At 32.5% G+C, this 26,897-nt stretch overlaps 1 protein-coding gene across 1 annotated transcript; it reads right to left on the bottom strand.

Annotated features, from left to right (window-relative positions):
• Nucleotides 1-6,336: 6,336 nt before the first annotated feature.
• LOC114370370 (myosin-6-like) lies at nt 6,337-24,560 on the bottom strand. The gene is made up of 39 exons (XM_028327688.1): nt 24,214-24,560; nt 21,669-21,797; nt 21,247-21,390; nt 21,004-21,149; nt 20,765-20,927; nt 20,545-20,603; nt 20,291-20,450; nt 19,769-19,918; nt 19,531-19,667; nt 19,279-19,425; nt 19,062-19,163; nt 18,668-18,725; nt 18,428-18,529; nt 17,234-17,271; nt 16,956-17,082; nt 16,649-16,819; nt 16,428-16,559; nt 16,202-16,311; nt 16,059-16,119; nt 15,310-15,487; nt 15,007-15,212; nt 14,653-14,772; nt 13,150-13,248; nt 12,670-12,882; nt 12,385-12,524; nt 12,109-12,223; nt 11,978-12,022; nt 11,807-11,890; nt 11,554-11,724; nt 10,398-10,553; nt 10,121-10,309; nt 9,773-9,898; nt 9,518-9,588; nt 9,118-9,217; nt 8,908-8,964; nt 7,965-8,021; nt 7,329-7,409; nt 7,161-7,243; nt 6,337-6,918 (listed from the first exon to the last, which is right to left on the bottom strand). The coding sequence occupies exons 1-39, from the start codon at nt 24,214-24,216 to the stop codon at nt 6,804-6,806; spliced, it is 4,545 nt and encodes a 1,514-aa protein (XP_028183489.1). The 5' UTR covers nt 24,217-24,560; the 3' UTR covers nt 6,337-6,803.
• Nucleotides 24,561-26,897: the final 2,337 nt, after the last annotated feature.

Below are 26,897 nucleotides of genomic sequence, written 5' to 3'. Positions count from 1 at the left end.
ACCAGTTTGACCATGTATATATTTATGAGATAAACCACCAAATGGGGGCCCGAAGAAACACATGAGACCACGTGGAACGTCTTCTTCAATTACAAATTGGAATATTTAGACTTTAAGTGAGACCTTTAAAATTATATATATATATATATATATATATATATATATATATATATATATATATATATATATATATATAGATATAATTTAAAATTTGATATATATACCAAACTTACATGTGCAGTAGATAATTCTGACCATCATAAAAAATCTTGAATTTCACCCTCTAGCATACCATATACTTCATTATATATAATATTATTTAGAAGTGTTCATGGTTAGGATAATTCGCATAATTGAAGCGACATGATCCAGTTTAAATATTTTGATACAAATTATGTTAATTGTGATGCAGAATCTTATTCAACTCGTCTAAATTTGATTTTCTTAATTTGTATATATACTTTTAACCATCCTTTGGCATCATTGAGACTAATTCATATATCATTACTAGTTCAGCTAGCTCTGAGTTGCTAACAAATTTTCAAATCACAAACCCTACTTATTGTTACCATTATTATCTTCTTTTTTCTTTTTTGACACCGAAAGATAACTTTACAAAATAAACTCAAGAAGGACAAAGAATACCCAAAGATACCAAATTACAAATGAAATCAAGCTAGCTACTAGTTCTTCAATCCTGACACGGTTCAGTTAAAACAACCTTAGCTAGCTATAGGGCAAGATCTAATTCACTGTTTTTTGTCCTTGATGGGGAAGGCTGGTATTTATATAAATGTTTGACTTTTGGAAACTATTACAAAAGAGGTAGCTACACTCTTCAATTCTTAAGTATATTTTTTTTAATCTTAAATAAAAAAATGCGAAATGCCAAGTCATAATGTGGGAATTTTGGGGTCAATAATTGCCACAATGGTAAGGTAAGCAACAAAGTAGTAAGCACATAGTCACAGACACACACACGCATCGATCGAAATGAATGGCACAGCTGAAGAGAAGGAAGAAGGGAATTTTGAGCAGATGCAATGCATGGTTTGATCTCCAATGTATAATTTGATGCTTGATCGAGGAATTTCTTGATCTAATTAATGAGTTGGTTTATTACCAGAAGAACATGTGGGATTTATTTCTTACTGAAAAACCAGTCATCAGTGTCAGGGTGTGTACTGAACCCACAATTAAAAGAGCTTATCCACCGTGGCCAAATACAACTGAATAATAATGCAATTTGGCTTAAAAAGAATTGATTGTTTGATTTGATTGTAGATCTGCCGCAATTATTTTGTTTCACCTACAAAATGTCTGTATGTGTAACTTACAATCAAATTTTAAAAAAGTACGTGAATATGCTCTTAAATCATACAGATAGATAGAATTTTTAAGGATATATAGATAGATATGTATCATCAAATCAAATGCATAAATTAATTGGTATGAAATTATTTTTATTATCATCAGTGTCGAATATGTAATTATATTAAATATTTAAAAAAGAAAATTCTAATTAATTGTCTAAATAGGTGGAGTGATTTGATATAATTCAAACATAATTATTTTTCCTATATAAAGAATATATAATTCATGTTTTACTTGTACATTTATATAAAACTTACATAAGAAAAATATAGTAACCATGTGCTTGGTTACACGTCTATCATGTTTTCCCTAAAGCTTTGTTTTTCAGTTTCTACATTTTTTATGATTGGAATGTGACTTTTTAGTGTCCAAACACATACTAAATGCTGATTCACATTCTCATTCTTTGATGTAGGTTGTGTTATATATGGGATTAATTTTCTCTTGGGTATAAAGTCACAACTCACATTTGAGATTTTAGTGGGTCGACCCAATATGAAAATAGATTAATTAGAACCATGACTTTGAAAAAAAAAATTGCATAATTAATAAAAATATCAAAAACTAGTTCAATAGAAACTTTCCACACCGTATTTTCACTTACTAGTTTTTTTTTTTCTTTTGGGGGGTGGCAGGCTGAAATAATTTCCTCTCATGGTCACACACGCTGGCAGATATTGACTGTCAGATTCTCAAATATAAATTGCTTTCGGTTTAAAATGCAATGGACCCTTCAAAATCATTGTTCTTAATTAGTTTAGTATACGGTGCAGCTAACCGTTCCACGAATTTGGTAATAAAAGAAAATTTAAAGTAATCAACCAAATAAATTTGATAACAATGCGTACCAGCTCTGCAAGGATGAGAATTTCTTGTGCATTTCTAGTCAAACTTAAAATGGAAACATGTACACTTCCTCAACTCTTAGCTACAAATTTTGATTAAATACGATCAAATTTATATATGTGAAGTTATATATATGAGATAGGGATGTATCATGCATATCTTATTCTGGGAACTCCTGTCGATGGAGGACATTTTTTTGGAGCCATGTGCAATTGAAAGTAACCACTTTGGATTTTCCCTTTGAGTCCTCGTCGTATTAATGTCACAAACAAGACAAAGCCAAGGGTATAGATTGAATATCACATAATTGTGACAAGGAATTTCATGAAAGTGATTGCTAAGACTACCTAGTTAGCTAGTTGATGATAGCTATATTCGGCTGGCAATTTACATGATTGAAATTCGTAAATTCATTACTGCCAATATCTATTTTCATTAAATTAGGGTTTATCACAGTGTGTTTGCACTTAATTAAGTAGGCTTAATGGTGTTTATTAATCAAGTTTCTAAGAGGACCAAAATTTTTGGTAATGTACATACTTGCCTTCAATGATTAAGGTTGTGAAATAAAGATATAAAATTGTTGTGGTAATTGAAAATGAAAACTTAAGGTTGAATGAAGGTTAAAAATAAATATATAAGATTGTTCTAATAGTTTAAATTTTTTCACTAACAAAATTTATATAACAAAATTAATAAATTGTCAATAAAAAAAATGTTATTGTCGAACTTTATTCTTCTTATTTTTCTCCATTTTCCTTTAACATTTTTGCATGGATTATATTTATATAATATTTTTTACAATACTTTTTTGTTTGTATCTCTTTCATGGCATCATCAAATTATGTTATCACACACTTTTAGGTCCTTTCTCTTCTTATTTTTCTCTTTATTGGATAAAAAAATTATAAAAGTACTACAATTTCTTTTTGCGTGTTAATACGCCGCTTTGTATCCGTGTGGAGAGTTGAAACTTCCACAATTGATGGTCCATAGTGAGAAACTTCTTTAACTGAATGTGGAAAAACTTGTACTATTACCTACAAAAACGTCCTTCAATTTGCCTTTGCCGACTGACATGGAAGACTAACATTAACTAATCAACGAAATTTTCTTATTTATCACTAAAGATAAATAAATAAAGCTAGTTTTGGGGAAACAAAGCAAAAGGAGTTTGGTCTCGATGTCATTTTCTTATACAATCTGGAAAAGGGAAAAATGCATCATTTAAAAAACCTGAAATATATACAGCTTGCAACTTATACTATCATTTCTTGTATGGATATTTGGCTGATAAAAAAAATGTTATATGGATACATTGAAAATAAAGCGTATATTGGAAAGATTATCATGTAGGAGTATATAACTTCCTTTTATTCAATTGTTAAGAGAAGATTGCTCCAATTCCTGCTGCATTTACTTAATTAAAACTAGACATGTACTTCCTCTATATTTAAAATCCAATATAGAACAATCTCCTAACATTTGAAAAACAACTACAACTCGAGTATTCATTAACAAGAACAATAATAAAGCATTATTAGACTATCATCTATATATATCACCGAGTACGTAAATTAATTGATATGGAATTATTCCAACTGAATCAGAGATCTTCACTCATAACGATCTTTCTTACTCAACTCAAATAAAATTATTTCTGATAAAAGATAAATGTACCAAAAGAATATTCGGGGATAAGGAAATACCCTCCCCAAAATTGAAATCCCTCGAATTAATGCTGCATTTATTGAGTTATATTATTCATATATAGTATTTTTTTCTCTATTTTTCTTTATCACATATCACTTATTTTACCTACACTTTTCTCTTTTTCCCCAAAATGTAAAAAATGAAGTACAACTAGCACTTCTCTTATTTCCTGCTGCTTCCAATTAAAATGGGTCCAACAGTACCAATCTAATGAATGCAGATATGATCAATGTGAAATTGTGATGAATACTATCAGCATTTTCACAACTACATGAGGTTGTACGATATGGAGAGAGAAAGGAAGATGTTATTATCATTTGTGCAGCTAGATTAAGATGAGGACCTTGAGGCCTCACGCCACAGGGAAATGGACCAGCAAAATTAAATTGCATATTGATCAGGTGACCCTTGTGGAGTTATACTTCTCAATTTCCATTGCATGGCATGGACCAGAAAGAATTATAACTTTGGACAAAGACTCTTCTCTCAATCTTTCTTGCCACACAAAGCATATCCATATTTACATCCAAATCCAAAAATACGGTGAATTCAGTTTTATTAGAATTTTCAATTGCCTGGACCCAATTTTTTTTAAAAAAATGCCACTTGCATATTTTCAATTTGTGCCTATAATTCTGAACCTTAAGTTCCCATCAAATTGAAATTAGTGAGGTTGCAATGGCATGGCATGAAATTTAGCCATAAGATGGTCCAATATAGTACCAGTCTACCATTTAGGGCTATCCTTGCATTTTGGTCCCACAATCCATATTCTGGAGGTTGGGCTGCTTGGGTTTCACCCTTTGTGTGCTGTGAAACTATAGGCATCAGGAGCCATGTGAATTCCTTTTGGGTTTGGCTGAAAAATGTTCCAAATCCTCAAGAGCAGACTTTGATTTTTATTTTCAAGTGCCCATCAGAGGCAATTTATTGTATCAGAAATTTCTACAGCTGCATTAATATTGTAAGAGTTTCATTTAGTCTTACGCTTACATTTAATGATATATTGTCACATTATTTGAAGAATTTGACTGCATATGACAATGAGGGGTCAAAATCATTAGATATTGCGTCAACGTATTCTTATTTATAAGCATATTTTTCTTTTATGCTGAAATATATTAAAATTAAATTTATATTGTACTAATCCGCGTAGACTTTAAAATTCGTTTTCGTCGGCACAATGCTCCATGGTTCATGAAATATGAGACGCGTTTTCCCCCCACGTTCTTAGGAATGTTTCAATCTTTTATTTTTCAAGTGCATGTTACAGGCAATTTATTGTAGCAAAGGAGTTTCATAAACTGCAACAGAATTGTAACTCCCGTTGACTTGCAAGTTGCAATGTGTTTTATGAGATGATATTTGTTTCATGGACATGAGACAGATTTTTTAACCCTTCAATTCCACAATAATAACTCAATGGTCATTTTTAAAAAATTATTTTTTTCGCTTTTCAAATAACTTCTCAAATCCTAAAAAAAAAATAGTTTAATAAATATGTATTAATAATTATATCAATCATAAATCATATTCGGTACAACATTTAAAATAATTATTATAAAATCAATAATTTTATCGTATAAGATAGTTTCTAATTGGATAAATTTTACATGTTTTATGCATATACCAAATCACAAATTAGTTTTCAACTTATATTCAACCATAATTAGGATGTCATAGGATGAAACCCTAATTGCCATTCAATTTTGCAGTCCCATTGGAGGGCCATTAGAACTCTAAGATGACTCTTGATGAGGCTCTGCTTACAAATAGAATCCAAGATGATAGCTCTTCACTTCATTCACAATCAATATAAGAAAGGCTAGAAGTTTGAGAGTTTAAAATAATTGCCCCCAACTAATCCTATTAGGACATTGCATCAATTAAACTAAAATAATTTTATTTTAAATTTATCACTTTTAATATTTCATTTTAAATAAACATTCAATCTAAAGTCAGTTTTCAAGTTTGAGTCTCCAAACTTGATAGTTTAACCATATGCAAACTCAAGACAACAAAATAAAGAGGATCAAACTCATATACCATTTGGGTCAATTTACACTAATGATCCGAGTGAGGTACTAAATTTGATTCCCTTATGCAAGGTCTCAAATTTGAATCTTGTGGATGAAAAAAAAAACATAATTGAAAGAGAACTCTACTAAAAATGATCAGTCAATTTTTCCGATAGACATGAGTCATCAACAAACAAAAACATCCGTACGAATCAAGTAATAAAACTCCTTGAAGAACTTTATTTAGTTTGTACCGGCAATAATTGATATTTGCGGTTCAAGAATTACACGGTGATAACAACAGTCTTCCCTCTTAAACTAGTGAGCACTGTTAGGCCATGTTGCACTTAAAGGGGTGAGGGTGAGAGAAAAAAAACTAGAGTTCAGACTCGAGAATATGAAAAAACTATTCATTATATATCAATGTTCATTCTTGATCCTTTACATTGTAAAAAATAATGAGGGGAAAGTGAGCTTGGAACCCCCAAACAAAATTATAAGCAGCTCAGCTTCACTTTCTAACGGTTTTCTGATCAGATTGACCAGGACAACAAAAATGGACATACAAGGCAAGCTCACTAATCCTAAAAAATATCCCTGCCCCTCTTTAAAAATGACGACTTTACAATTGAATGCCAACTAAAGAATGAAAAAATAATTTTACATCAGGGCGATGACTATGCAGGGATAAGACAAACAAGATGTAGGGTGGTAAACCAAAAACAAAAATAATAAGTAGAAAGAAAAAGAATAAAAATAAAAATGGATTTACAACCATTGACAAGGACCAACAACTGATTTTGTTGCTTCCCTATATGACTATGATAAACACATACACTAAGCTTCCCTTGCCTACTCATTTAAAAATCGGAAGGCGGGATTCTCAAGCAGCTCATCCGCTGGTTTCATGTCGGAGAAATCCTTCTCTTGCAGTGATGTAGAGAAGTCATCTACTGAGAAGGGGATGCTGTAAAAAGAAGTAAAGGTTTGTAAACATGATCGAAGAATTGTACTAAAAATTGACCAAGAATTGATAGATCACATAAATTAAGCTGCATCAACCCTTTGCACATGTTAAACAACAGAGAAATTACGTATATCAACTTTTCTCTATCTCTTATGGTGACAGATAATATTTCCACTCTCTGGTTCCAGAGCTCAAAAGTTATGTTATGCTATTAAAGCACCAATAAAGGCAAGCACTCTCACCTGGAACTGTCATCCAACAAGAAAGAATCACTCTGAGCATTATTAGAGTCCTCAGCCATAAGTACTCTCATGCTTGAAAGGACCTGAAGGAAGATTTGAGCATGTTATCAAGTATTTGCCATGTTATTAGAGAAAATATGGTGGGGGAAAAGAAAAAAAGAAACTTACATCTGGCGATACACTTCGAGTATTGTAGTTAGCATCCCAGTAAAGTGTACATATTCTGTATAGCTGCTGGACACTCATGATCTGATGCAGGAGGGGGGTGGGGACACAAGGGAAAAAGGTATGAGAGAGACATATACACTCTGAAAGACATGCTTAACTGTTTATGCTGAGTGAGTGCGAAATCAAGAGATTATGCATTTATGACCATTTATATACAACTTATTTGGTTTGAAAAATTGTTTTTTGATTTAATTTTAAATTTTTTCACTATCTCTAATACAAATCTTTGAAAACAGAAAACAAAATAAAAACAAGATAACACTTTTATAATTAAAATTGAAAACAAGATATTTTCTCAAACTAAACAGGCCCTAAATCTCCTAATATCCTTCCAACCATCCTGAGGACTAACTAGAAACATAAATTAATTTGAATTTCAGTCCTAGAAGTAACCTCGTACAATTTCCAAGTTTCAGTTATGATAAACAATCAAGGCAATCTCCTCAACTACTAATTGCAGAAACATGAATTCATAATGTAAATACAAAGATAGGACATTATGAATATTAACAAATTAATGACAATGAGATGTGTACCCCATAACACACAGAAAGATTGAGATGGATAGATACTTACTGGGCATAAATCATTAATGATTTCATCATAGGAAATCCTATACTTCTGATGAATAACCTGTATATATAAAAAATACATTAATTATACCAAAAGATGTAATTAAAGACATTGGATTTTGGTCACATCATATAATAAATTAAGAAAAATAGAATAATTCGTCACATTATTTTATTCAATTATGACATTTATCATTATAATTAAGACAACCCCCAAAGAGGCAACAATTAAGGTGGATATTTCCAACATTCAGAAGGGTAGAAGCTATAACAAAGCTAAACTTACCAAGCAATAAAAGATGCATATTTACAACAAATACTAACCATCACATAAATCATTGAGGCTTTATGCTATCTAGGAAAATAAAAGCTGATCACATTATCATCTTCTACATTGGGAGGCTAAAAATGTCCCATCATAGAGTATGACATTACGTTTATCTTTTGAAATCAATACCAATGACGCAGTTGCTTATGAACTATTATTTTCCAGGGTTTTTAATTTGCTATTGTCCAGTCTACTAAAGAAGATTGCATGAATGTTATAAGCTTGAGAATTATCAAAGTAGGCTTGATCAATGTGTTGCCAAATCCTTTCTCAAAGCTATCCATGTTTGTAGTAATTTAGGAAGCCGTTTAAGTTCAAAATATGATCAACCGAGTTTTACAGAAATTTGTTTGAGCCTATTTTCTTCTAAACCCAATAAATAATGCATTTTTCTGTAAAAGACATCAAATGACAAAAAGTAAATTCCTTCACCAAATGAGGATATGGGGATTCATCCTATATGACATAACCTAATCATGAAATTCTCAGATTTTAAATAATTTTGGTAAGAGAAAACAAAACATGGTGCATAAAAACCAACATTGATTATAAAAGTTATGATGAAAACAGCAACAAGGGAAGATAAATAGTGCTACATCATCAAATAACACACACTTACCAAGAATCCAACAGCTTGCCTTATGTGCTTAAGCTCATCCCAAGATGAACCTGCATACTGCAAACCCAAGCAAATAGGTCATGTATATGTATACACCAGTCCAAAAGCCAAAGATCAGACATAGGTCATCACCATATTTTATTACAGCCTAAGCAATATATGCTCTAACGGAAAATCTATCACAATAATGCCATCAACACAATAAATTACCTCCTCCTTTGCTTGGCAGCACCACAACTCCAATTCTGCTAAACCAGCTTTCACATATTCCCCATTGCTGAATGTGCAACAATCACGACGCAGAAGAAGACTAGCAATAATTTAATGAAAAAAGAATGTTAACCTTTAAGATTGTTAGGAATCTTGTAAATATGAATATATTGTGTAGGAAAATATTGTAATTGGGGATAATGAGCTGTATAATTATGTGACTACTATCCATTGTATTTGTGACTCTAACTATAAATAAGAGCCTCTGCCGTATAGTAAAGACACAGGGATTCATTCACATCACATGACCTTTCATTCTTCATCCTCTCAACTAAGATAAAACTGCAATGATGCAAAAAAATTCTTTTGTTATTAAAGCATGTGTACAAAAACTACTTACCTATTGAAGAGTTGAACATTAATATATGAGAATGTTTGAGTGAAGATCTTTTGGATAAGGACTGGAGGTACCTGAAACCCAAAACATTTTATCATGCAATGTACATTGGATTATTAGATTCTGCTGTTTATTTAGGGATTCTAGGAGTGTCCTAAATCATCATGTTTAACCATTTTTTCAAAAATAGCATTAATAAGGCTAATAGGAAAGTAATTGCTTAATATTCAAAAGTTAACAAGACATAGTATTTCTTACAAAGTTCTCTTTCAGAGTACAGAGGAGAGTGTTCAGGGATTCTATAATACTCTGCCAATGACCCATGGGAGAATCTTTACCAAAGGATCTGCCAGATCGTAGCACTCCCTTAGATGTTCTTGGTGCCTGTATATCAGCATTAAGATTTGCATGAGGAACAGAACCAAAAATATATGACTAAAAGGAGAATAGAGCCACAGAATTCTTTTAGAAATTTGGAAAATATATCTAGAAAGGAGATAGTATATAGATATTAGGGAATAGCTATGAGAACCATATGGGATTTATCAAATTCCATAATGATAAAGTCACTAAAATTAAACAATTGCCAACTGCATTTCAACAAACCTGTATACATAACGAAAGCATTGATGCCAATTCTTTCTTCAAGTTGTCCCGAAGGATACCGTATATTTTCTCCACATAGGCTGTGAGCTGTTGCTTGAAAAGCAAAGCAGGATATTTAGCTTCTACCTTGCGTACAATATCCAATGATGGGGTAGGAAGGTTGGCAGAAGAAGGGGATGAACGGAAACCCTGAAATTAAGCCATCAAATAAATTAGGGCAACTTTTTAAGTGTGAAAGAGATATCAGATTACAAAGAATGTAAGGAATATTCAATACCATAGTCATTCTTCCAAATAGGGATGTCGGATTTGGCGGTTTCTTTACAGGAGTTGCATCAGCTGCACCACCAGATTTTAGACTTTGCTGGAGCAAAAACAATAGTGCAGACAAATTTGACAGCCAATAGGCCATAAGATCATTGTCATCTTGATTCTGGAAAGTAAGGAAGAAGAAAAACAAAATGTTATAAGTGCTCCAATACTTTCTTTACATTACCAGAAAAAGAACCATAACTATAGAATATCACATGAAATTAAAATCACATCATTTAAGATCACAGAAGCTACAAAATAATTCATTGTTTAACATATGTTTATGCAAATGGGTGTAAGCTCTTGAAGAAAAATGGAAGGATAACTATAACAATTAAACCATGAACTGACCCAGGGCAAAAGCAACATTCAAATATGCAATTGCATTCATATTGCTTTTAACATATATCAAATAGAAAATATATTCATGCTCTTGAATTTGGACTAGGCCTAACTAAACCCCAAAAGTTAGCTAAAGAGGTGAGGATTGCCCAAGCCTTTATAAGTTATACTCATGCTATACCTATAGTTGATGTGGGATCCCAACACACCCCTTACACCTAGGATTGGATGCCTAGAGAGTGGAGATTGTAATACTGTTTTTTTTTTCATTATTATTGCACTAGGAAAGTCACCAAACCAAGTAGATCGCACTAGGAAAGTCGTGGGGTCATGTAGATTTTTGGACAATTGAGGGTGGCTCAATATCGAATGTATGATAGGCTTTGATACCATCTTGATTTTGAGATAAGCTTAACTCAAACTCCAAAAGCTGGCTCATGAGGTGAGGATTTCCCAAACCTTTACAAGTTCCACTTTGGCCATATCTATAGTCAATGTGGGATCTCAACGCATGCAACAAGAATTGAACTAAACCAAACATACCACACACACTCAACTTTAATACAGATGCTATCAACAGATAATGAACATTACATTAGACTACATATCCAATATTTTTAGAAAATACCAAATTACAATAACCAGTGCAATTATGGCATGGAGCATCACAAGGATTGGTAGAGGCTCTAATATTATATGAAGGATCAATTTTCCTAAAAACAAAAGCTTAAGCTATTAGGTGAAGGTTCAATCCAATAATTTTAAAGTAAAGAAGTCACCTCAATTGCAGAACCAATCATCTGGATAAGACGATCAAATACACTTGTTCTTTCAGCCTCAAATGATTTCCAGTGGAGAAGACATTTGTAAATGGTAAATGCAGCAACAGGCTTTCCATGATGGAAACCAATATTTTTCATAACACAGTTGACAAGTGCATCAACATTCTCCTACAGTGGAAAAAGAGTTAAAAATTGTGAACATATTTGCATGAATAAAAGATATATTAAATGACAATTTTTAAGCACATACATGTTGACGTTCAATGAAGGATCTCCTTAATTTGCCATCAGATTCTGTACCAAACTTCTTCACAGGTGTGACACTCTGTGCTTCCTGCAAACACAACTTTTAAATTTCACTAAACACAAAAGATGGCTTATTATGGAAAGGTACATAAAGTGTACAAAGCAATGTACTTACAGCATTGTTCTGATCTTCCAGCACATGGTGACCATTTTCCAACTTCTGCAGATAAAAATATAAAAATTCCAAAAGATTTAGACTTACATACAGAGCATGAAGACCTACATACTTTAGCAAGTATAATTTACCTCAGATATGTGGGTAGAAAGGTGCTCTGACATTGTTTTTGAAGATGAGTTTAGCAGAGACTGTTGCCGAAGAACCTGGTTTTCAGTTTCCATATCTGAGAATTTCTCTTCAAGCCTATTAATATCAATCAAAATAAAAAATGGTCATGCTGGTTCAGAATCCTATAATTAGACACTATAGATGATTGCTGTTCAAAGACTGGAAACAGTAATAGTTCAAATGATATGAATTAAACAAGTATAAGATATCAAAGAAGCTTTGATCACAAACAAAACCTTTGCATAGTAGTCTTCAACTGGATTATTTTTGATTCAGCATCCAAAGCCTGCTTCAACCTTTCTTCACTAATTTTGTTTGCCTCTTCATATCTTTTTTCTGTTTCATCAATTTTCTTTTCCAATGAACTCACCAAGGTCTGCAATGGACACTCCAGGAAGCTCAAAATTAATAGTAAGAAATGGCCACCTATCTTACCAAAAATGTGAGAGTACTCGAAGTATACCAAATATAAAGACTTTATTTCAGTGCAGATGAGATATTTATGCCCAAAATCAGCTCACCTTGAGTTTCTCATTTTCACTAGTGAGCTTCTCCAACAAAGCATGGTCAACAACAGGAACCTCCTGTATGACAGGCGCTCTCTCAGCTTCTCTTTTTGCAGCCTCACGCTCCTTTTGAACTAACAACTTGGTTTCTTTAAACTGAAGTTGCATCGCTTGCAAAGCAGATTGCAGTTTTTCATTTTCTTGTGTTTTTGATTCTTCAATGTTGATCTACATTTGTTAATAGAGATTTAAGAAGGTTGCAAGGAAAGATACTAAATAGTGTGTGTATGTGTGTAGAAAAGGTATCTTTTCATCAGAGCTAACAGATTGCACTACAATATTTAAAATAAGTGTTGTTACAGAGCTAACAGATTGTACTACAATATTTAATTCAAATTAATTGGTGTGCTTGACACAATGCAGGAAATTTTCCAGTTGGCCACAGTAAAAATATTGTAGATAGCAGCTAGCACTGTCAAAATAATAGTCATTTACCCTCAGCCGTTTTTCCAGCTGCAACCTCAATGTAAGGTCTTCAACTTGCTTTTCAAGCTTATTTTTGGCAGCTTGGAGAGCTCCAGTTTCTCTTGCAGCCTGAAATTAATAAAAACAAATTCTCAATTAGTGAATAACATGATAAAAATAACTGAATAGCTAGCAATAATAACATGTAATACATTAAGAACTTTAAAAGAATTCTCTTTCTGACCAAAATAATAGCATACCTACATAGTTCCTTGATTCTGACCAAAATGCACAAATAAATGACTCTTTACAATTATGATTTTCAGGCTAGTAATTTAGAAGGTTTAATGATCCCAGATAGTTGTACTCCTAATGTAAGTTTTCATAAGATAAGAAAATGTCATACTAAAGTAAACCAAAAGTGTACTCCTAATCCACCCTTTCTTAAAACAATGTTATACTCAAGTAAACCAAAAAAAATTTACAACTGGGACTGCCGGGTTATGCAGTCTGGTTTGCAAATATTTATTAGAGCTGAGAATATGTAGAATTGACTAAAGATAGAAGAGGTCTAGTTTAGAGTATGATGCTTTATCACTAAAGGTGAAGTGCATGGCAAGACAAGGAAAAGAAAAATATTTAAAGGTGAAGAACTGTGTATTCATGAGTAGATGAGGAATTTTCAAATAATAATATTACTGAATTTTGGTTCTTGCTTCCAATTGTGTTTGTAAGGGGTTCGCAGTTATATCTTAAAGTCTACCACATTCTATGAGAAACAGTCTGGTGCAAACTGTTTATTTCCTTCTTGGTTTTAACACTAAGACCCCATAATAAGTTCAAAGCATCCTTGGATCTCCATGAAAACATTTTAATAAAGTTTCATGGCTTTTAATTAGAAACACAAAACAGAAAAATGCATCAAATACAAAACTAGCATACAATAACCCGCAAGGTTTTTGCATATATAGAGCTTTGAGATATCTCTACTAGGCAACAAATTTGACGGAGCATTTTGTTCGCAACATTTTAGTTTGTGTAGGAACACTTTTCTAAGGTATCTGTTTCAAATAATGGAGGTAGAGGTTATCGGTATCGCAAATATGAAGGGTCAAAAAATGAGAGATAGCAACAGTTACTCCAGGGCCAAATAGCACATGAGTGAAAATATAGGTAGTTTTTGTTATGGAATCAAAAAGAAAATATCACAGAAGAGTATAATCACAGTACTTGTTCCCAGTGAAAATGTTGCCAGCTGCAACTGAGATTTAATGCAAACTAATAAAGTTTAAGTGTGGTGATATTCATGCAGTGCTACAATGTGTATGGGTGAGTTTTAAATAAGGGGAACCTTACTACAGTTCTTGTGAAATAAGGGGCACTGCTAGGTATATAAGCTTGACAGTTTTTTCCTTAAGATATTTCAGTCTTATTTATCAGTAATATTTATAACTTACCATATTATTGAAAAGATAAAAACATTTAATTGATTAATTCAAAGGCTCTTTTATAGGTGGGGAGGGGAAGTTTTACCATCTTTAGCTTTCGTAATTCTAACCGAGCAACTTTTCCTCTCCATGCACATTGTGTTGCAATTGCTGCCTTCTTTAAGTTTGTAAAATGATGTTGTGCCAGGTATTTCCGGCAGTGGCTCTGCAATACACAAAATAATCACAGTTGCAAGCATAAATTACCATGAACCAAAAATATATTTGAAAAAAAAGACCAAGCTCATCAACAATGATTTTGTATAGGATATATGGACTTTGGAGTTGGACAATAAGAATTCTCAAAATATTTTCACAGATACCCAGAAAAATTCATGTTTATAAGAAATTTTTTTATATAAGACATACTACAGTGATGTATTTTCAAAATATTCTCTACCTGAATGACAATAGCAGCACGAGTTTGCTTCCTGAAGCGTAGCTCACTACGAGCAGCCATCCCTCGCATACCAGTCTGAATAGAAACAGCTGAGCTATACAATTCTTTATATGCCTTCCTAGCAACATGCATGCGGAAATACCTCTGAATCATCAGACTAGAAGCCTCCCGCCGCAATCCCTCATAAACTTGCTGAGCAAGTTGTCCTGCAATCACCATCAAAAAACTCGTGAAACTTCCCAAATTTCAGTTTTTCCCTTAATACAACTTGTGGGCTAATATTTCAAGGAAACTAGTAGATACCTCTGCATGCAGCTTGAATCTGTATAGCAGACAAACGTATCAAGAAAAAACTACGGCGGGCCAAATAAGTACGAACTTTCCTCTGAATAATGCTTGCTGACTTTCCTAAGACCTCACTTCTACGAGTATCTAGATCTGCCATTTGACCAGCTCGAAGAAACACTTTTGTTTTACCAATCTGCAGCAATAAAGAGAACCAGTAAAATAAACCACAAAACAGAATAAAGTCTTGTATAGAAAATCTGCAGTTACCTCATGTAACAGTAAACATTCGTGGTAGTGAGCACAGATGAGGATAAATAGCAATTTGAGTTCATTACACCCTTGACAAAGATATAAAATAGTTCTCATTCCCAAACCAAAACTATACTTGCAAGATTACTGCCCACAGAATGGTAGTGAAAGGAGAAAGAAGGAAGAAAAGGAAAGGCCATTGCAGGTCCCAACAAAAACTCCAAAGCAGTAACAAAATAGACCCAAATAACTTACATGTTATAAGTTTCCAATAAGTGTAAAACATTATTGGAACTTGGGGGAATATAGATTAGGAACTTTTGCCAATACTCAGGTCAAGGAAGATTTCTGAGTACATAGCAATTTTCTTATCCAAGTGATTCTAAGTATATAGATTAAAAAATATTATTCCCCATTTCAAAAAAAAAAAAATATCCTAAACTCCATTGATCAAACTCAAATTGAAGAGTACGTCTCTAAAAGAATTAAAGGTTTGATCACATGATAATAGTTACCTGATAGCCCTTAAGTCCAACCTTCTCCAGAATCTTCTTGCAAGTAGTGACCTCATCAGAACTAATTAAAACATGAAATAAATCAGGGTTTTTAGAATATTTTAACTAATAGGCCTGAAAATGAAGATTAACAACTTAGATACCTCCCGTCCAAAGCTTCAGGTGCAAGAAGTCCAAATCGATCTGCAAATTCATCAAAAGTTTTCCTAGTGGGATACCCGGCACAGCTTATCCTAATTGCCTCCATAACTCCCTACAATTGAATATACTATGTAATCACAATATACTCACACAGCTACAGGTTAAAACTTCAACTACAGTACCAACTGCATGGTCCAAAAACAGGGAGGGGGGGGAAGCAAGTCTTACCCCACATCGCAGTTGCTGCAAAACATTTTTATTCTCAAAAATTGCTGGCTTAAGAAGATTATTGGGTTTAACACAGCGAATGTAGTGTGGCTCAGTGGCACTGAGAGTTTCAAGTAGTGCTTGCAATTGTTGCTGCAGGAAATATGAAGGATTACAAAACTACAGAGGTTAAGAAAGAAAACAAAATCACTTCTTTAAATAATGGAGAATAAAAAAACAACCTTAAACCGGGAACCTATTGAAGAGAACTTCGATTGTTTGGACGATTCCTCAGGTGAAGGGGGGAACAAACCAGACACAAAAGGGCATTTGGAAACATAAAGAAGTGCCTGGTGTTCTGCAACAACATAATCTTTGTTCTTGTCCAGGAACAATTCAGTTTGATATGTGACCTAAAATTGACACACATTAGGCATGTGTTTTCCAAAGTATAAATTAATCACATCAAGCATTCTGGTCTTATGTTACGCCAAGTAACTACCCTAAGAATTATATATGCAGAAACAAAGTACTAATATTCAAACTTACATCACCCGCATAATGGCAAATTGTGAAGTCACTACGTGCCAATTTGGGTTTGCTGAACCTTTTATGGTTTTTGAATGTCTGATACAGCTTTTGGGCAAAAGTTTCATGTGTTGATCTAGGAAACATACTGCGGAACACATACACATATAGCTATCAAGCATCAACATAAATAGTATAAAAAAATTTATGGCAGAATAAAATGAATGAATCAAGCCAGCAGTATTGAGATATTAAGAGCCACAATACCAATTCAAAGGTACAGTGCAAAGTATACTTACCAAGCTTCATCAAGAAGAGCAATAATGCCACCAGGTTTCTGAAAATTATACAACAAAAAATTGATAAATAATAAATCCAGTAATGACAAATAAGGCACAAAAACCATTATGTTATCAGCCTGCAAAGAATAATGGCAAAATCATTAATAACACCTTGACAAAGTAGTAACATCAATTCGTCTCCACAAAATTTGCTAATATAATTTCAACTTTCAAGGTATTCATATTTCCTTTCCCTTTTATATCAAACTTCTTATCAAAACCTAGTCTCTTAATAGACATAAATTGACAATTTTAACATTATCATTTTGAACTATCAAAGAGAAATGAATCAAATCCTTTTATGTCTATCATTTGACATCAGGCAAATATTCGCAGCTTGAGTTTGAATTGATCACATAAATCACATCAACTGTGAATTTTAAAATATTCCCTCCATTTTGAACATATATGGGAAGAATAGATTGAAAACTAGGTTTACCTTCCTTGTGAAACTAATTTGCGCAACATCCATAAAGGTATGAAGGGAACATCGAATTACTCAAACTTGGTCCTCAACTCAAATCCCTTGTTCCCCACCCATCAAAACACTTGACATGAAGCATACTTTCTTGAAAGCACCTACATTTAGTTTTCCACTAAAATGAAACTCCAACTACCTTTTATCCCTTATCTTCTATATCATATGGCAAAATGTCAGTCTTAAAAATAACAATTTTATCCTTAAAAGGGAAATGTAGTTATAGTGAGTAGTTGTTTAAAATTTTATACCTCCTCAAAAAGTAAGATGTTATTGTCAGTGCGTAATTATTTGAAATTTTTAAATTCTTATGCTGCCCTCTTTTTTATTTAAAAAAATGATAGGCATGCTAGTGCATGCCAAGACTTAGTTTTATGGTGAAAAGGAAGCTACAGAATCATTTAAGTCACCATCATCAAGTGATCAAGGAAAATATTTTTGGTGCCACAACATTCCTCTACCACAAAGGCACAAACCAGCTTGCAAGCTACTACTTTTATCTACAGCCACACATATTACAGTGGGCTTGAGAACCTACCAAATTTATAACCATCACCATTCACATTTAATTCATACTTTTCAACAGAAAGGAACATCTTATATAAAATATTGGTACAAGAGATAAAAGCCAATCAACAGAATAATTGTGGAGTGACTGAGTGAGAATGGAAAACCTTTTCAATGAGATCCAGAACATCTTTATTATCAACAAACTCAATGTAACTCCAATCAATCTCCTCTTTTTTGTATTCTTCTTGCTCCATTTTGAAAACATGCTGCAGATCAAGTATTTTAAGTATCACGAGCATGTGTAAAATCAGTAAATATAATAAGTATCCTCATGTCCGTTTCAAATATACAAGCAAGAGATGGCAGCAATCATCAAGGATATAATTTTTCTTTTAAGAACAAACCTGATTAAAATGTTGCTGAAGCTTTTCATTGGTCAAATTGATACAAAATTGCTCAAAACTGCAGCGTACGAAGAACAACCAGGTATTAATAAAATATCTGTAAACTACCACTACTGACAAGGCAACAAAATTTCATCAGAATTCAGTTTAATCAGAAATATGCTTAGGATCATTTTAAGGGGATGAAGTGGACCAATTCATAATGGAGTGCTTTGAAATGGAGTGGAACAATATGATGAAAGAACGCCCCTCTCCATTGTTTGGAAATCACAATGGTAATCAATGGCATGGAATGGGTTACAAATTTAACTTCCAATACTACCCTTTCTAGGATGTTCACTCAATGAGATCAACCCAAGTTAATTACAGAACAAAAGGTATACCAGCAATGCACCTGTTAGTCTTGAAACTCTCAAAACCATAAATATCCAGCACACCAATTAAGGACTTTGAGTCAGGGTCCTGACCAATTGAATTATTAATTTTATCCACCAGCCTGCAAAAGATGACAAATTTACAGAAGTGAAACTATGAGCAAATTGACCAAATTTGCTAGTGAATCTATCTTAAGGTTCAAACTTTATCTTCAAGAAATCCACTCACAGGCTTACCAATCAAACAGCCTCGTGTAGACAATCTTAGCCAAAGCATCTCGGCTGAGTGCAGCAGCTTCTGGATCCAGCCATTTTGTTATAGTTTCATCTCGAGTAACAATTACACGCTTACAAAGAGAATCTTCAAGTGCCTTTGCATCACACCTAAATAAAATTATAAACCAAGGATGTCACATGGAAAGGATATGAAATGCAAGTCTTACAAAGAGTTTATATTTTAACAAATGCAAGCTTGCAAAGTTTACTCACATGAAAAGTTCGGCAGCAGTTCGTAGATGAAACCAAGATTTTTCATCTTTGGGCACAGATGAGTCCATTTCTTGCCCTTTTGTGAATTCAATGTTGCCAAGATGCAAAATTGCAGCAACCACTCGAAATATTGCTTCCTGGACAGTGACGGAGGGGGAAACAAAAAATCAAAGCACTGAAGCACAGACCATAGTTTAAGATTCTATGCACGAACTTACAGAAACTCCCAATAAAATACCTGCTCCTCAGAACTTATTCCAACAACGTCCATTGCTCTCCTCGTATCCCGATATTCTTTTAGCTCATCAACCCCTTCCAACTCAAAGCAATTTGTTTGATTCAGATAATGAAATGTTCTAGGATTTCCTAATTTGTACTTCTGAATATCCTGCCAAAAATAAATAAGGTCAAGAAAATGAAGAAAATAGAATCCAAAGAAGTTAAGCACAAACTTAATATTAACATTTAACAAGTAACACCAACACACATTATAATTAAGCCAAAAAGGATGCATCACACACCAAACAATAGGAGCTTGAAAAAATATAAAAAGGTGACAAGGAAAAGAAACTAATATTCTACCAAACCACTATATAAGTTCCATTGTCAGACAGTTTAATGATAAGTTGCTCAAATTTATAATTCAATCCAGAAAAAAATTATTGTAGGCATAAACAAATGCTCTATATATTAATAAATTGATTCTTTCAAATCTTTCTCTCAATCTAATCTTGACTCTACGCAAAAGGCATCCAATTACCTCCGGAGGTGCACCACAGAGCATATAGAAACAGTGATAGTTCCTCTCTGGATCTGACAACTGACAAACACGTGATCTTTCCAGCAGATAAGTTCTGATAGCAGCCCCAGAAATCCTTCCCTTCTGGTCAAATTGAATCTCCACAAACTTACCAAAACGACTGCAGAAGTCACAAGTGACCAAATAGCAGAAATAAGACAGTAGCAAAATTTTGCAATACAACTAAAGGAGGGTGGAATACTATAACTTCTCACCTTGAATTATTGTTTCTAACAGTCTTTGCATTGCCAAAGGCTTCTAAAACGGGATTGGACTGTCAAGTGGAAAAAGGGGGGGGGGGGGAATACGGGCTAAGTGAATACAAGCTAAGGTTTTAATAAATTTAAAACTGGCAAAGGTAAGAAACAATGAATAAACTTATGGTAGCCAACCAGCTGGCTGAAAAACAAATCTATAAAGGATTAACTCCCTTACCTCCAGGACTTTCTGCTCAACAGATCTACCTTCAGAAGCATTATTAGCTCTCCCTCCCATGTAAGCAAGATAGCGCATGAGTAACTTGGTGCTTTCTGTTTTCCCAGCCCCACTTTCACCACTAACCAATATTGACTGGCTGATTCCCTCATTAATCATGAGTCTGAATCCGTAATAATTTATATGGTCAGACTTGCAATTTAATTAAATGAACTGTTTGCACAAAAGAATGAAATTACCTATATGCTGCATCTGCAACAGCAAAAGGATGTGGACTTAGCTCACCAAAACCTGCTCCTTTATATTGTGCCATCATATGGCTGTCATATAAATGAGGAAGCTTTATGAAAGGATTCACAGCAATCAATATATTCCCGGTGTAAGTCTGTAAGGAAAATTTGGTATGAGCTCATGTCAAGTAAGTATAAAAACATTAAGATACAAGGGAGACTATCCGGAGAGGTGGCATCTGAAATACACACATAAATTTCATTGATATCATATCTTGATCTCAGATTATCCAGGACACCAGGTTCATGTAGATAAGCAAGTTTTGTCATATCATCCACTCCACATGGGGGGGCTTCGGTATCTTTATGATAAACACTAGAAGCTTTAACAACAACCTGCAAATTTCAAGACAAAGGCAATGATTCACAATGTTAAAAGGTCAGACTGTTCCAAGTTTTGACTTCTGAGTTGACTTAAAAAATTTATATCTAGTACACCGACCTACAAGATACTGCAAGCACTAAGCTATCCTATCTTTTTTCTGCTTCTCTTAAAAATTCCCACCAGTCATTCATGTTTAAAGCACTCAAAGCAAAACTGATATATTTACAGGACAAGCAAATGGTGAAGAATGGGATTGAATTTTGATAATTATTATACAAAGAATTCTCACCGTCTTCCCTGAAGTGCAAAGGACTTTGATTTCTTCTCCCTTAACCTCCAGGACCTCACCATCTATCCAAGCTATTTGAGAATCCTCCACCCAAACACGGGAACCAATTATAGGATTGGCAGTGGCAGCCTACAAAGCAGAGAGTGTCACAAGTTAAACCAACAGAATTCATTTCCTCTATAACAAAATGTATGCATAATCAGGCAACTAGAGAGAAATTCATAAACAAAAGGAAAATGGTAAAATACTGTTCTAAATCCCACAAAAGAAATTGAAATATCTCTAAATATATTTGGTTGTATGGCAAGGTTATTTTCGTGCTAGACAACCAAGAGTAAGTCTATCTCCCCACATATGCACACTATAAAAGCAATGAAAAATGTTTGCTTATTTTTCGCAGAAAACATAACTTTACTTTAAATAACCTAACATGATTCGCTTTGGCTCACGTAGCAAGCACTAAGTCCTGCAATTTTCATCTGGTTGAAAGCATCAATAGACACCCCATAATCAGAAAATGGTTCAATGCTATTGCTATAGATTCATAAAACATGTTTGAAAAGACAGATAGAATTCTAGTTCTTCCATCTTAACATCTGAAGCACAGGTACTCCTAAAATCAACACGTATTGAGTACGTACCCCACACCCAATATGCGTTGGGTACTCATGGGGACTCCTAAGTCAAGTGCCAGAGAAGAGTTTGGACAATTTGATTCCTTACGAGATAGATGAAACTCCTTTCACAATCATCATCATCTTCTTGTTCAAGAATTTAATCTCCTTATATAAGTTATGTTTATTTGTCTTCTTTCATCATTTATACAATTTGGTTGTGTTTATGTAGAATTCTATTTTCTTATTAATATTCCTGTATCCTATATTTTTAAAAATTCTTGTATCCCATACCCCTATCTCTACCCATATTCGTATCTGTGCAACATAGATCTTAACTCATCTGGATGCTATACATTTCCTTTCGTAAAATGGCATCTGTTGAAAATATTAACCATCAATCTTTTTTCATGTAAAATAATCAATTCAATGAAGGAGAAAACTCAAAGTCTCTTAATTTAAATTTTCCTGAACTCACAGCTATGGAATGAAAAGCCAGTGGCAACAAGAATTAGAAGACAACATATGAAAATATCCAGTACTTAAGTCCACTCTGGTAACCACAATGTAAAAGAAGAAATAAGTAAAATAAAATCCACACAGTTAAGCTTCACAGAAAACAATGGAGGCAACATCAATTATAAATAAATTATAGAGAAAATGTCCATAACTCCATTTTGGTCTCCAAAATCCAAAGATATACATGACAACACATTGGTCCTCCATTTATCACAAACATCAAATTGGTCCTCCAGTGATAATTGAATGCCGCTAGTTTTGTCTTTCAAGAACCAATTTGATGTCACAATGACCAATTTGATCTATTTAAAAATGAAGGGACAACCTATTGATTGTTTGACACAAATTTTGTCGGAAGACCAAATGGACATTTACTCTACATTATATTAATTTGAACAAAGGCACACCTATAGAAAAATAACCAACATAAGCAATGGAAATATGCAAAGACTACTATCAACAATTAAAAATTATTTTAAAAAATAGATCACAGAAAAATTCTTACCAAGAGGAATAATTAAGAAATTAAGTGCCACATATAGTCACAAGCATAAGAAAGAAGGATTAAATCAGTCCTCCTCGGCCATAGAAAATTTGCATATACCAATTAATTCTGTTACCCCTGAAGTTCAGCACCAGCATTTTAAAGAGTTAGACCTAAGTCGCCTGACTTTTTTAATCTTTTCTTTTTTTTTGGTGAGGAGGGGGACAGCTCCATTATAATTCAGAACCAAATTCAAATGCAAAAAAAAAAAAAATGGTTCTTTGCTTTGAAAATTCATCTAAATCAACCAGTTATGTGCCAACACAACCACAACAAATTTATGAAATTGTACTCCACGGTCCATAGCCTAAGGTTCCTGTCTCAAGAAACAGAACTATAGATTTGTATCTAGCTCAATCACAATATTATACCCTTAAGATTATATAAACAGGTAAATGATTAAATCAATTTCTGCCCCCGCCCCCTCTAAAAATAAAAAAAAAACAACAAAAGTAAATTAATGTTAATGATCTTCTGAAACGATTGTTTCCTTCCACTACCAAAAAAACAAAAAATCTTTTGAAACGATGTGGCGAAAATTTGAACTCCCTGTTTCTTCTAAGTTTTAACAGTTTAGTCAAATAGCAGAAAAACACCATCCACTATAATCGGAGTCCCTACAATGTCGCTCAGTAATAACAAAACGGTTGCATATTATCAGAACAGAGATATCAAAAACAATCACATGAACAGAAGGAAAAATCCCAATCCTGCTTCTATGTAATAACATATCAGCTCCCAAAAAAAAAAATCTAAAAAAAGCAAAATCTTGAACAAAGAGAAATTTCGACAACGAACACAGACACGTGACTTCGAATTGACTCGACGGTGACCCAAAAAAGAAAACAGAGGAGCGAGAAATTGATACCATTTGCGATAAGATTGATCGGATCGAAAATCTCGTGGCGGTTCCGGATCTAGCAGGCTGCGCTACAGCTCCAGTGAAAAAATCGAAAGATCTTCGGAATTGAGAATGATGAAATCCAAGGTGTGAACTGGAACGCTGTATCTACCGAGTGAAAAAACTATGATTATCTATTATTATTATTAAGTGTATAATAATATATATACTGATGAAATTGAATTGAAAAGCTTAAACCCTTCAACAACACCAAAACTTTTGAAGAAGAGGTTAAGCCCTTCGTGTTCTTGGTCTCTTCTTTTCTTCTTCTTTTCTTCTCTCTCTTTCTTCCACCATCTTTGTCTTCTGCTCTAAGTTTATTTCTTGTTATTATTATTATGAATATGATTATGGTTATTATTACATTAAGGTAAATAATCAAATTATTAACTTCTGTAAAAATGAAATTGCCAAATTGGTATTTTTTGACTTTTTCTTCATTCAGCATTAGCATAATAGCATGATGATTAATATATTAAATAAGACGTCTATTTTATTACACGGTGGAATCCCCGTAGTACCCCTCTTCGATTGCGTGAATTACGGGTGTGCCACACAGGATTTAAGAGTTAAGACAAGATTGAGATTATGAGATTCTTTGTTAGAAGTCTCTGTCAGCTAAAATAGTTAGCCTTCATTGTCATTATCTATACTTTTAATACACCAAACTTTTTATGACATTTTTTTTTTACTGAAAAACTTTTGATTACATGTCTTTTGAAAAAAAATAGTATTTTATTTTTTAATGATAAAATATATTTGTTTAAGTGATAAATAAAGTAATGAAACCTTTCCACTCGCCTAAGAGTAAAACAAATGAAATTTGAAAGAAAAAAAAAAGACAGTGAAATTGAAGTATGTAAGAAAATGATCAAGAAAATATCATGAATCCTACTACATTTGCGGCAGCAGAAAGTATTTGGTTTAATTGGAGAGCGAATTTTGAGAAAGAAAGTCGATTATAAAATAAATTTAAAATATTATATATTAAATTATTTGTTTCCATACTAAATTAAAATTTAAAATGATGACAATTTTATAAAAAATTTCTTTAAAAAAAATCCAAATAACACTTAATATGAAGAAATTCCAATTAATATATAAAATGAAATTTACATTCTGAAATTTTAAAATCTCTTATTCAAATACGACTTTGTAGAAATAGTAAATATTGTAGAATTCTTAAATTTTAGAGAATATAAAAAAATATTAATTGAAAAATTTAGGAGAATATTTGTTTATAACAAAGTTAAGTTAGATCGGTAAAAGTACAAGTATTTCAAAAAATCTAATTTTAAAAACCAAAAATGAATTTAATTGATGAATGATTATTTTATTGCTAATAAATTATTATTCAAATAATTAGATATTTTAATGCATTAATTTGAGCAGCAATTAGAAATAAAGGAAAGTAGAATATTTTATTGAAAAATAATCAAGGATTAATTTGATTTTACAAAAAGTTGTACTAAAATATATGACATAAAAAAAGAAAGACATGTGATTAAATGAGAAGAAATACTTATAATTATAAATTTCAATCCCATTCTTTAAAATGTGGTAACTTCTATATATAATTTCCTTCTCATGCAATCACACACATTCCTTTTTTTGTAATACATTTCTAATGTGTGTTTTTTTATAGAAAATCAAATTCTTATTGTCTTCTTTAATTAGTTATTCAATTATATGCAGTAAATAAAAGTTATTCGATTATATATATTTTTGGATTTTTTAATTATTTCAATTAATATTTGATTTTTTTCCATTTAAAGTTAAGTATGATAAAAAAAATTTCCAAACCATCATTAAAACAAATATTTCATTATACTTAATGTTAAATGAAAAAATGTTAAATAAATATTCATAAATCATCATATTTCATTCGCCAAAATTGGTATTTATAAATAATAGTACAATATACAAAGATATTATTTAATAATTTTATAAATATAAAAAATATTTAATTTAAGTGTTTTTATTAATATTTTTTTAATATTGAGGTATGGAATGAAGAAGAAAAAAGAAAAAGAAAAGTCAAAAGCTTTTCTAATTCATTTTTTATTTTCTTTAAAGTTTGTTTATTGAGTTTTCTTTGTTAAGAATTGTTGGATTATTTTTTCAGCATCGTATAATTTTCTTTTACACCCAACAATTGGAGTGAAATTCTCAAATTACTCTTCAGTTAAAACCCAAGTACACTCATCCCTCTTATACACCATTTATTGTTGATTCTCCTTGTTGTGCCTTGAGTCTCTCCCCTACGTTCATCTTTACCATTATGTGGTTGTCTAATTTGTTGTTCATCTCTAGCAAATCATCTTCTCAGTGGTCTCGCCTCCTGTTATCGTCGTCATGAGTAGTACTTATGTCTCTCCAACTATGTGTTTGTTTTATTTTTTTTACTGTTAAACCATGCGGATTGTGGATCATACAGATTGTCAATCCGTATAGTGCATACGAATTGTCAATCTGTATGTTTGTTAATTTAAAATATTTTATTTATTTAATAATTTTGTTTATTTAAAAATCAAACTATAAATTTTTTTGTTATTTAATTATATTATAAATAATTATTTTAATATTTTTGTATATTTGTATAAATATTATTACATTAATACTATTAAATATTTATATAAATAGTGATTTGA

Source organism: Glycine soja, chromosome 10 (genome assembly GCF_004193775.1).
Source record: "Glycine soja cultivar W05 chromosome 10, ASM419377v2, whole genome shotgun sequence".
In the NCBI taxonomy this organism is placed as follows: Eukaryota; Viridiplantae; Streptophyta; class Magnoliopsida; order Fabales; family Fabaceae; genus Glycine; species Glycine soja.
The sequence above is the reverse complement of the archived record's forward strand: the minus strand, read 5'-3'. Positions and strand labels throughout refer to the sequence as shown.